Consider the following 12,390-nt stretch of genomic DNA (forward strand, 5'->3'; position numbering starts at 1 on the left):
TACTGGAGTGGGTAGCCAATTCCCTTCTCCAGGGGATCTTCCCAACCCAGGGACCAAGCCCAGGTCTCCCGCAGTGCAGGCAGACTCTTTACCAGCTGAGCGACCAGGGAAGCCCTCACACAGGTTAAGAAACACTAAATTAGATAATCTTATAAAAGTGTCTTTCTCCACCAGCATTCATTGAACCTTCATTTATCATCACTGGTTCTCAGAGATTGGTCATATTCCAGGTAACATCATTGACTGTTCTCTGGGAGAGTCTTGAATGATTCTGAGGGGGAAGAAAAGAGCATTCCCACTGCTCTACACTGTCCTTCATGGGGTTGAAAAGAATGGAAAGGAAAGAACAGCAGGACAGAAGTCAGTACTTGAATCAGATTCATTGAGACTAACCCGCTAAAGCCTCCAGGTAGCAGTAATAACTCTAAGGTACTGATTTACAAATTGTGAGCCCCCAGACCAACAGGATTGGCATCACCTGGGATATTGTTGGAAATTCTCGGGCTCCACATACACTTACTGAATCAGAAACTCTGGAAACGGGGTCCAGTAGAATGTATTACGAGTCCTCTGGGTGATTGTGTTGCATACTAAAGCTTAAGGACAGCTACTCTTAAGATTAACAAGCCATTTGCCAGTCAGAGCCTTACAGGCACAGTGAGGCTTGACTTCCTGCTAAGGCCTTGGGGACACAGATTCGGTCACCCAGGGACAGGCTGCGAGTGAAGCCAGAGGGTTAAAGGGCTGTTTTTCTTTTGGGTTTTTTGTTTGTTTTTAATTGTGATCCACCAGAGGATGGAAAATTTTTGGCTTGGATGTCTGGGGCAATAAATTCTTATCTCTTTGAGAAAGAAAAGTAGTCTTAATAATGATAGTAAAACTTTTATGCTTCAATTTTATTGTAGTTGCAGAATAAGTACCAAAATCACATCAAGACTTCATATATTTTTTTAAGTGATGCTGGGTTTTTAAATCATTTTTTCCAATAGTCTGTTGTTTCTAATATGTATAATATTATGTTTACTTATGCTTTAATACCATTTATACCTTAGGGAGAGAAAAATTACTGGCATCCAGTGTGAAGTTGTAGTAAGAAAAGGTTGGGAGATATTTTCTGATCTAGGTAAACCTCTCTTGCCTTGAAGTCCCTATTCTTCCATCCCAGGTGTGTCTGTAACCTCAAGTCCCGCTCTCTTTTCATTATTCCTCTGTTCTGTCCATGCTGGCCGCCTCGCTGTGTCCCTGGAACCACTTTAGGGCCTTGGCACTTACTGTTATTTCTGTTTGGAGTATCCTTCCACTAGATACCTGCATGCTAGCTCCCTGACTTCCTTCATGCCATTCTCATAGAGAACTTCTCTTACTACCCTATCTAAAATCTCTCTCTCTCACACACACACCACATTTTAAGCACACAAACATTTTGTTTCCCCATTGTTTATTTTTTCTCTCTGGCATTTACTATCTAACTATATATATACTTCCCCCCCACCTTCCTCCAGTAGAATATAAGCTCATCTGGCATAAATTTTCATCTGTTTTTTATATTGCCTAGAATAATACCTGACAAGTACTATTTTTTGAATGAATAACTGTCTCCAAACGTGCATTTGTGTGACTGACAGTAAGTAGGTGTACATGGTAACATTTTTGTTTTAACCTGAACTGACTTTATTTTTGGGGGCTCCAAAATCACTGCAGATGGTGATTGTAGCCATGAAATTAAAAGACGCTTACTCCTTGGAAGGAAAGTTGTAACCAACCTAGACAGCATATTAAAAAGCAGAGACATTACTTTGTCAACAAAGGTCTGTCTAGTCAAGGCTATGGTTTTTCCAGTAGTCATGTATGGATGTGAGAATTGGACTATAAAAAAAACTGAGCTCTGAAGAATTGATGCTTTTGAACTGTGGTTTTGGAGAAGACTCTTGAGAGTCCTTTGGATTGCAAGGAGATCCAACCAGTCCATCCTAAACGAGATCAGTCCTGGGTGTTCATTGGAAGGACTGATGTTGAAGCTGAAACTCCAATGCTTTGGCCACCTCATGCGAAGAGCTGACTCATTGGAAAAGACTCTGATGCTGGGAGGGGTTGGGGGCAGGAGAAGAAAGGGACAACAGAGGATGACATGGCTAGATGGCATCACCGACTCGATGGACATGAGTTTGAGTGAACTCCAGGAGTTGGTGATGGACAGGGAGGCCTGGCGTGCTACAGCTCATAGGGTTGCAAAGAGTCGGCCACGACTGAGCAACTGAACTGAACTGAAGTGAACTGAGCTAAGAGGCAACTTGTCTTTTACTTTTCTAAACTGTCTCTGTTCTATTTTTCTAAACTTCCTCTGTTCTAATTAAAAGGGATGGGAAAGGATGGTACCTAAGGAGATAAGTATTGTTTCTTTTTCTGTTTCCTCTTTAGACAGTAGAGCTCGCTGTCAGTTGACTTGGTTCCTTTCTGTCTCAGTACCTGCCAGAAGGGGATAGGACAGGATGGTGTGGGAAGGGTCACATTAAACTAGTGGTCCCCTGGGGAAGATGAAAAAGTCCTGAAGATGGATGGTGGTGGTGTGTGCGTGCTCAGTCATGTCCAACTCTCTGCGACCCCCATGGACTGCAGCCTGCCAGGCTCTTCTGCCCATGGGATTTCCCAGGCAAGAATACTGGGGTTGGTTGCCATTTCCTCCTCCAGTGGATCTTACTGACCCAGGGATCAAACCCCTGTCTCCTGCACTGGAGGGCAAATTCTTTACCACTGAGCCACCTGGGAAGCCCCGGATGGTGATGATGGTGGCAAAACAATGTGAAGTACTTAATGCCATAGCACTGTACACTTAAAAGTGGTTAAAATGGTAAATTTTGTGTTATATGTTTTTTACCATGGTTTAAAAAAAAATTTTAAGGGACTAGATCTGATAGACAGAGTGCCTGATGAACTATGGCCGGAGGTTCATGACATTGTACAGGAGACAGGGATCAAGACCATCCCCATGGGAAAGAAATGCAAAAAAGCAAAGTGGCCATCTGAGGAGGTCTTACAAATAGCTGTGAAAAGAAGAGAAGTGAAAAGCAAAGAAACAAAGGAAAGATATAAGCATCTGAATGCAGAGTTCCAAAGAATAGCAAGGAGAGATAAGAAAGCCTTCCTCAGCGATCAATGCAAAGAAATAGAGGAAAACAACAGAATGGGAAAGACTAGAGATCTCTTCAAGAAAATTAGAGATACCAAGGGAACATTTCATTCAAAGATGGGCTCAATAAAGGACAGAAATGATATGGACCTAAAAGAAGCAGGAGATACTAAGAAGAGGTGGCAAGAATACACAGAAGAACTGTACAAAAAAGAGATTCACGATCCAGATAATCACGATGGTGTGATCACTGACCTAGAGCCAGACATCCTGGAGTGTGAAGTCAAGTGGGCCTTAGAAAGCATCACTACGAACAAAGCTAGTGGAGATGATGGAATTCCAGTTGAGCTATTTCAAATCCTGAAAGATGATGCTGTGAAAGTGCTGCACTCAATATGCCAGCAAATTTGGAAAACTCAGCAGTGGCCACAGGACTGGAAAAGGTCAGTTTTCTTTCCAATCCCAAAGAAAGGCAATGCCAAAGAATGCTCAAACTACTGCACAATTGCCCTCATCTCACACGCTAGTAAAGTAATGCTCAAAATTCCCCAAGGCAGGCTTCAGCAATACGTGAACTGCAAACTTGCAGATGTTCAAGCTGGTTTTAGAAAAGGCAGAGGAACCAGAGATCAAATTGCCAACATCCGCTGCATCATGGAAAAAGCAAGAGAGTTCCAGAAAAACATCTCTTGGCTGCTTTATTGACTATGCCAAAGCCTTTGACTGTGTGGATCACAATAAACTGTGGAGAATTCTTCAAGAGATGGGAATACCAGACCACCTGACCTGCCTCTTGAGAAACCTATATGCAAGTCAGGAAGCAACAGTTAGAACTGGACATGGAACAACAGACTGTTTCCAAAGAGGAAAAGGAGTACATCAAGGCTGTATATTGTCACCCTGCTTATTTAACTTCTATCCAGAGTACATCATGAGAAATGCTGGGCTGGAAGAAGCACAAGCTGGAATCAAGATTGCCGGGAGAAATATCAATAACCTCAGATATGCAGATGATACCACTCTTATGGAAGAAAGTGAAGAACTAAAAAGCCTCTTGATGAAAGAGGAGAGTGAAAATGTTGGCCTAAAACTCAACGTTCAGAAAACGAAGATCATGGCATGTGGTCCCATCACTTCATGGCAAATAGATGGGGAAACAGTGTCAGACTTTATTTTGGGGGGCTCCAAAATCACTGCAGATAATGATTGCAGCCATGAAATTAAAAGATGCTTACTCCTTAGAAGGAAAGTTATGACCAACCTAGACAGCATATTCAAAAGCAGAGACATTACTTTGCCAACAAAGGTCCGTCTAATCAAGGCTATGGTTTTTCCAGTGGTCATGTATGATGTAAGAGTTGGACTGTGAAGAAAGCTGAGCACCGAAGAATTGATGCTTTTGAACTGTGGTGTTGGAGAAGACTCTTGAGAGTCCCTTGGACTGCAAAGGAGATCCAACCAGTCCATCCTAAAGGCTAAAGCTGAAACTCCAGTACTTTGGCCACCTGATGCGAAGAGTTGACTCATTGGAAAAGACTCTGATGCTGGGACGGATTAGGGGCAAGAGGAGAAGGGGACAACAGAGGATGAGGTGGCTGGATGGCATCACCGACACGATGGACATGAGTTTGAGTGAACTCCGGGAGTTGGTGATGGACAGGGAGGCCTGGCGTGCTGTGATTCATGGGGTTGCAAAGAGTCGGACAGGACTGATCGACTGAACTGAACTGAAAAAAAAAAAATGCAAAACCCTGTAGTTATCAAAGTGCGGTTTCAAAGCAGCAGTAGAAGCTTCACCGAAGAGCTTGTTAAAAATGCAGATTCAACCCAAAACTGTTTCTAAAACTGGAGATAGGTGTGCTTATGATTGGCATTTTACCGAGCCATTTGGGTGGTTCTGATGCATCCTGAAGTTTGAGATCACAGCATTAAATATTTTGGTTTTAATCTTGAAAGCTATGAAGAACTTTAGAAGAGGTTCATGGAATTTATCCGTGCCCTGATAACAATTTAAAACTACCTTGGTCAGAAATTCTGACCATCTTAGGGATAAAATTGAAGTGCTCTGGAAATGTTTTGAAGATTAGTGTTTAAGGAAGCAAACTTAACGTTTAGAGTACCTGCCATGTTTCAAGCATCTTGCCAAATGCGCTTACGTGTATTTTCCATTTAAACTTGAAATCCAGCCTTGTTGAAGTAAATACTACATTATCTACATTTAAAATGTGGAAACAAACTAAGATCAATTATGATTTATCTACTTTTCTTACAGCGTACACGTGCTGTCACTAGGTGGCACTGGTAGTGTGGTTACTCAGACCCAGGCAAAGCTTTCTGGGACTGCTGCCTGGAAAACTGAAATAAATGAGGCCTCTTGTGAAAGAAATCAGACTGCAGGCAACCACAAATCTTGATACAAATAGAGGTTCCAGTTTAAGGTATGTTAGTGAATCTGACAATTCACTCTGAAAATAGGACCTCTGAAAATTCACCCCTATATAAAAGCAATGAAAATATGACCATAGTCTTAGAGTCAACTTTTTCAGAACTCTAGGGAATAACCAGAGAGTTGTGACAATCTGTGTAGCATTTGTCCAAGAAAATGACTCAGTCATGGTAAGAACAGCAAGGTCCATGGAATGTTAATTCCTGTCTCCTCTTGGCTTCACAGTAATACTTTGAAACCAATACCTTGAAATCATGTAGCTCTGAAAAATATAGCAGACAATGAAAAAGGCAGAATGGATTTGGAGCTCTGCAAACCCCTACCCCCAGAGGACTGTTACTGTTTGGTCTGTCTGTTCCGTGGAAACCCTCACTTAGCGGGCTTGCCTTTTTTTAAAAAAAAAACCTTACTCAGAGCTAATACAATGCAAACAGCTTCTTCCATACCCACCCCCATAGCATGCCCCCTAAATGCACACAGAGCCCTTCAGCAAAAGCTGGCAAACTTATTGGTAAAAGGCATTTAAGGAAGTTTCTGTCCAGTTGTTAGTGGACAGCAAAGCTAACTCCCTCCTCCATCTTTTACCCCCTTCTCTCTCTGATTAATTCCTATCTAGCAGAATATTGAAGCAGAAGGTGATTCTTTGTTTTACACATTTAAAAGGATGAATTTTTAATGTGAAATTATGTATCAATAAAAGTGTTCTTTTAAAAATCTTTACACAAATATAAACGTGTCCATGAGAAGTCCACAGTGATTTTTTTTTAAGATTGCTATGTTTAAAGATTTTCTTAATAGCAAGAGAAAGAAAAAGCAAGGTAATTATGATTCTCACCAACTTTGGGAGGTCCAGTCCTGTAACCACATTTTACTGCTCTTTCCTCTCTTTCCTCCCCTTACTGCTTCAAACTCTGAAGCTACAATGACACTCTGTTAGGCTTCTGGAACTTCAAAGGTATAGAGTGTTTATCCATTAACAAATAGCTTTTTAAAACTGCTTGAATTCTGTGAAGTTTTAAGCACAAAGCTGTGAGGCCTCATTCTTGTCACACTAAAGGCAAATCTTGGGTGGGTATCCCATTCTTTGTCACCCAGAGCATCATGGAGCATCAGGATCTTGATCAGATTTATTATTGCTGCCTTTCCAGCTTTCTTTTCTGTTTCGTTCTTCTGTAGTGCTCCCTTCCACATCCTAGGGCCCTAGGGCTCTTTTGTGATGATCCTTTGACTGAGGATCAGCCCTAGCCTCTTGTATGACTCCCCACCCCCATACTCAGAATTATCCCCTTTTACCCTCATCAGAACTGTTTCTGGCTGTCTCTGCTTTGAATTCTGATTAATTATTGATTAAAAATGTTCATGCTAACACTGAGGGTTATACTAACACTAATGATTCATAACAGAATCATTATTGTTATAAAACATGTGAGAAGTACTTTTATAAAACTTAAAGCCAATAAAATATATTGTAAATTCCTAATTTCCTAACCAGCAAAACATGCATATTTTAAGATAGCACTAAGTATAGTGCTTTAAATATAGTACATGTATCTTACATAGAGTAGGATATTAATTTTTTAAGTGAGTTAATTTTTATAAATGAAATATGTATTTTGCAGGCATTTTTTATTGTAAGATATCAAATTTCCTTTATCTGAAACATTTTTTTTCTCTTTTCTAGGAAGTTGTTTTAGGTCATGTGAAAGAGACGCTTTCTCATCTTTAAGGCTTACCAGAAACTCTGATTTGAAGAGAACAAATGGATTTTGCAGCAAACCCCAGGAAAGTCCAAAGCCTCCAGACCAACGTAAGTTTTTATTTGTCTTTCCAGTTATGGACTAGGCAGCTCCCAAAGACTAGAACAACCTGGAATCAAAAGGACCTAAGAGAGGTGGTCACAGGGGTCCCTATCATGTAGTTCAGGCCTCCCAAATTGTACGTAATATAGTTGTGCTTACATGTGGCAGTGATTTCTTCATTTTTCCCGTTTGTCATTTTCATCTCTTACCTCAAGGATTTGACTAGAGCTTTCTGTAGATGATAGATGCACCAAAGTAAATATTAAGTTCAGTTCAGTTCAGTCGCTCAGTCGTGTCCAACTCTTTGCAACCCCATGAATTGTAGCACGCCAGGTCTTCCTGTCCATCACCAACTCCCGGAGTTCACTCAAACTCATGTCCATCAAGTCGGTGATGCCATCCAGCCATCTCATCCTCTGTCGTCCCCTTCTCCTCCTGCCCCAAATCCCTCCCAGCATCAGAGTCTTTTCCAATGAGTCAGCTCTTCGCATGAGGTGGCCAAAGTATTGGAGTTTCAGCTTTAGCATCAGTCCTTCCAAAGAACACCCAGGACTGATCTCCTTCAGAATGGACTGGTTGGATCTCCTTGCAGTCCAAGGGACTCTCAAGAGTCTTCTCCAACACCACAGTTCAAAAGCATCAATTCTTTGGCGCTCAGCTTTCTTCACAGTCCAACTCTCACATCCATACATGACCAATGGAAAAACCATAGCCTTGACTAGATGGACCTTTGTTGGCAAACTAATGTCTCTGCTTTTGAATATGCTGTCTAGGTTGGTCATAACTTTCCTTCCAAGGAGTAAGCGTCTTTTAATTTCATGGCTGCAATCACCATCTGCAGTGATTTTGGAGCCCCCAAAAATAAAGTCTGACGCTGTTTCCACTGTTTCCCCATCTATTTGCCATGAAGTGATGGGACCACATGCCATGATCTTAGTTTTCTGAATGTTGAGCTTTAAGCCAACTTTTTCCACTCTCCTCTTTCACGTTCATCAAGAGGCTTTTTAATTCTTCTTCACTTTCTTCCATAAGGGTGGTGTCGTCTGCATATCTGAGGTTATTGGTATTTCTCCTAGCAATCTTGATTCCAGCTTGTGCTTCTTCCAGCCCAGCGTTTCTCATGACGTACTCTGCATAGAAGTTAAATAAGCAAGGGTGACAGTATACAGCCTTGACTTACTCCTTTTCCTCTTTGGAACCAGTGTGTTGTTCCATGTCCAGTTCTAACTGTTGCTTCCTGACCTGCATACAGGTTTCTCAAGAGGCAGGTCAGGTGGTCTGGTATTCCCATCTCTTTCAGAATTTTCCACAGTTTATTGTGATCCACACAGTAAAGGCTTTGGCATAGTCAATAAAGCAGCAAGAGATGTTTTTCTGGAACTCTCTTGCTTTTTCCATGATCCAGTGGATGTTGGCAATTTGATCTCTGGTTCCTCTGCGTTTTCTAAAACCAGCTTGAACATCTGGAAGTTCACGGTTTACATATTGCTGAAGCCTGGCTTGGAGAATTTTGAGCATTACTTTACTAGCATGTGAGATGAGTGCAATTGTGCAGTAGTTTGAGCATTCTTTGGCATTTCTTTGGGATTGGATTGGTCAGCCTCAAAGATGAACCAAATCAAAAATGACATTTGGGTATAATATACTTAGGGCTATGCACTGGCTTGTACGTTAACTTCAGCCATGTTTAGTCCTATCCCTAACTCCAAGTTCTGTCACTGTCAGCACTGGAAGGAAGAAGCATAATATTTAAACTGTATGGCCCCAGGAACTACTTGCTCATTGCTTCTTCATGGGAATTGCTTCTTCTGGGCCCTACACTAGGGCCAGATAGGTACTGGTGGGTGGGAAAGAACTGTTCTCAAAGAATATTTATTAAGAAGTTAAAAGTATTTATACCCCTTGACCTGGTATTTCACTTCTGGGGATCTATCCTAAGGAATAATCCCTTTATGTGGAAAAAGCTTTGATTGTAAAGCTGTTCCCATTTGTTTACATATATGTATATATATGTGTATCTCTATATATTTATACACACATGTAAAGGAAAATGAGAAATTAGTCTAAATGTTAAATAATCTGGGAATGATTAATTATACATTAGATCTACTTGATGAGTTGTGCAACTGTTGGAAATGGTGCTTATAAATACAACATACTGGCATGGAAAGTTTTTGTCATAATGTTAATGAACAAGACAGGGTACAAAATTTTATATTGTGTGTAAGCCCAAGAATGGTACATATAGAAATTACATATATGTACCTATGTATGGTGATAAGATTTAGGAAACATACCAAAATAAAGATAGTGCTCATACTATGAGAGGAGAATTAAGCATGGTTTTTATCTTTTTCTCTTTTTACATCTGTACTTTCTGAATTGTCTTTAATGAGCATGTAGTACATAAAGTAAAAATAAGCTATAGAAAAAATACCAAGTGCTAAAAGATTCAGTTCAGTTCAGTTCAGTTCAATCGCTCAGTTGTGTCTGACTCTTTGCGACCCCATGAATTGCAGCACACCAGGCCTCACTGTCCATCACCAACTCCTGGAGTTCACTCAGACTCACGTCCATCGAGTCAGTGATGCCATCTAGCCATCTCATCCTCTGTCGTCCCCTTCTCCTCCTGCCCCCAATCCCTCCCAGCATCAGAGTCTTTTTCCAATGAATCAACTCTTCGCATGAGGTGGCCAAAGTACTGGAGCCTCAGCCCCAGCATCATTCCTTCCGAAGAAATCCCAGGGCTGATTTCCTTCAGAATGGACTGGTTGGATCTCCTTGCAGTCCAAGGGACTCTCAAGAGTCTTCTCCCTTACAGCAATACTATTTCTGTACTTCTGAATGTCTTTGCTTGCCTTTGGTTCTTTATGGATTTTTTTTCCCTAGTGACTTTTCTGTTCCTCTTGCTGTTGGCTTCTGATTAAGTGAAAGGTGCAGCTTAAACAAAGGTGACGTAGTCAAGGAGATGGTCTGTCTGCAAGAGAGATGTCAGCAGTACATGAAAGTTAGATGAGATTATCTCCAAGGTCCTTTGTAACTCTGATATTCTGTGATCCCCTTTTTCTGCTTCTCGTCTTCAATGACTTCCCCTTCCTTTGAAAGACTCTTTTATAGTCTGTGGTTCTGCCTGTTTCCGCTGCTGCATTTTCCTCTGCTGCTTCTTTGTCCTTTCTGGGTCATGCACCAAAGCTCAGCCCCTGCTCTTCTGCGCCTGTCATCCTCACTGGCTCTTTCTTTGCACCAGTGGTTGTCTCCACTCCCAACTCATTAATGAAACTTACCCAGATGGCGTGAATTTAGACCCAGTAGATCTAAAATGGCATTAGTACTTTTTCCTCTCCTGACTGGTTGTTTTCAGTTGCCTTATTTTGGTTAACAATACTGCTTTTGTTTTAATCATCCAAGTTTGAGGTTCTTCATGAATCTGTCTTTATGTTAATCTCCAAATTCTTTCAGATTGACTTTTTGTCTCTCTTCCCACTGTTACCACTCTAGTTGAGACTATAACAGCTCACCCTTGTATTGTAATAGCTTGTATTATAATCTCCTATTTGGTCTTGTCCACTCTGTCCTATCCTTTCTCTTTCCAGCCACTGTGCAGATTAAACTAAGTACAATAGTTCATGAGTCAGGTCTAAAAGCCTTAGCCTGCCATTCAGGTTCTTTTATAATCCGATTTTACCTTACAGACTTAAAAATTCTACCTAAGTCAAACAGGCTCCCATGCTGTTCCCTTCTTAGTTCATCCTTCTCACCTTTGTATCTTTGTTCATGGTGTTCTGTCAGCTTTCAGTATAAGCTGGGGCTTATATTGGGAAAAAAACGCTTTTATTTCATCTCAGTCCTTAGAAAATTTTTGAATTTCATTTAAGAAATAAATGAGCAACCTAAGAAATTCCATTCAAATAAAGCTCTAATTAACTTGAGATTTCTCAATAATTCTGTTTAGTGAATAGCTAAAAAGCACAAATAGCATTTTTCTGTTGCTAAATTTGGGAGTCAATCTCATATAAATCAGATATTTTCTCTTGTTTTTCTCAGACACTTACAGCCACAGAGTGCCATTGCATAAGCCTACGGATTGGGAGAAGAAGATTCTAATATGGTCAGGTCGCTTCAAAAAGGAAGATGAAATTCCAGAGACTGTCTCGTGAGTGCTGAATTTAGGGTTGTAAGCAGCTTTTATTTTTCAGTAATTTATTTTAAAGGAAAAGCAGTTCCTCTGAGTCTATTTAAAACCTTTCAGCCATATTTAAAAGTTTCCACTTTTCTAAACGTTTACTTCTTGACAAGTACCTGGAATAAAAACAGTGCTGGAAAATCAGTGCATTGTCGTTGCTCTTCTGTAGTGCCTAGTGAAGAGCTGTCAGTCACTCTGAAGTCAGCTGGTTTGATTTTCTCTCCTAGCTATAGAAAGTAACTAAATTAATTTCTCTTTTTGTATATTTTTTTTGTTAGCATGTAGAAATGCAACATTTCCATATGTTAATTTTGGTCCTACAGCTTTATCCAGTTCACTGATGAACTCTAGTAGTTTTCCTGGTGGCATCCTTAGGATTTTCTGTGTATGGGTATCATGTCATCTGCAAACAATGACAGTTTTACTTCTTCCTTTCCAATTTGGATTCCTTTTATTTCTTTCTCTTCTTTGATTGCCATGGCTAGGACTTCCAAAACTGTATTGAATAAAAGTGGCAAGAGTGGGCATTCTTGTCTTTTTCCTGATCTTAGAGGGAATGCTTTCAGCTTTTCACTGTTTAGTGTAATGTTAGCTGTGGGCTTTTTTATATATGGCCTTTACTGTTTTGAGGTATGTTCTTTCTGTGCCCACTTTTTGGAGAGTTTTTACCATAACCAATATTACATTTTATCAAAAGCTTTTTCTGCATCTATTTAGATCATTGTATAGTTTTTGTTCTTCATTTCGCTAATGTAGTGTATCATACTGATTGATTTGTGGGTGGTGAAAAATCCTTGCATCCCTGGGATAAATCCCATTTGATCATGGTGTATGG

General features: G+C 40.5%; 1 protein-coding gene across 1 annotated transcript in view; it reads left to right on the forward strand.

Moving 5' to 3' along the window:
• The window catches only part of FAM162A (family with sequence similarity 162 member A), a 41,191-nt gene that overhangs the window by 13,371 nt on the left and 15,430 nt on the right, over positions 1-12,390 (forward strand). Inside the window, exons 2-3 of the mRNA NM_001046592.1 lie at positions 7,255-7,380; positions 11,417-11,525. Coding sequence (NP_001040057.1) covers positions 7,255-7,380; positions 11,417-11,525 — 235 coding nt within the window. The remainder of the gene's footprint in view (positions 1-7,254; positions 7,381-11,416; positions 11,526-12,390) is intronic.

This window comes from Bos taurus, chromosome 1 (genome assembly GCF_002263795.3).
Source record: "Bos taurus isolate L1 Dominette 01449 registration number 42190680 breed Hereford chromosome 1, ARS-UCD2.0, whole genome shotgun sequence".
Lineage (NCBI taxonomy): Eukaryota > Metazoa > Chordata > Mammalia > Artiodactyla > Bovidae > Bos > Bos taurus.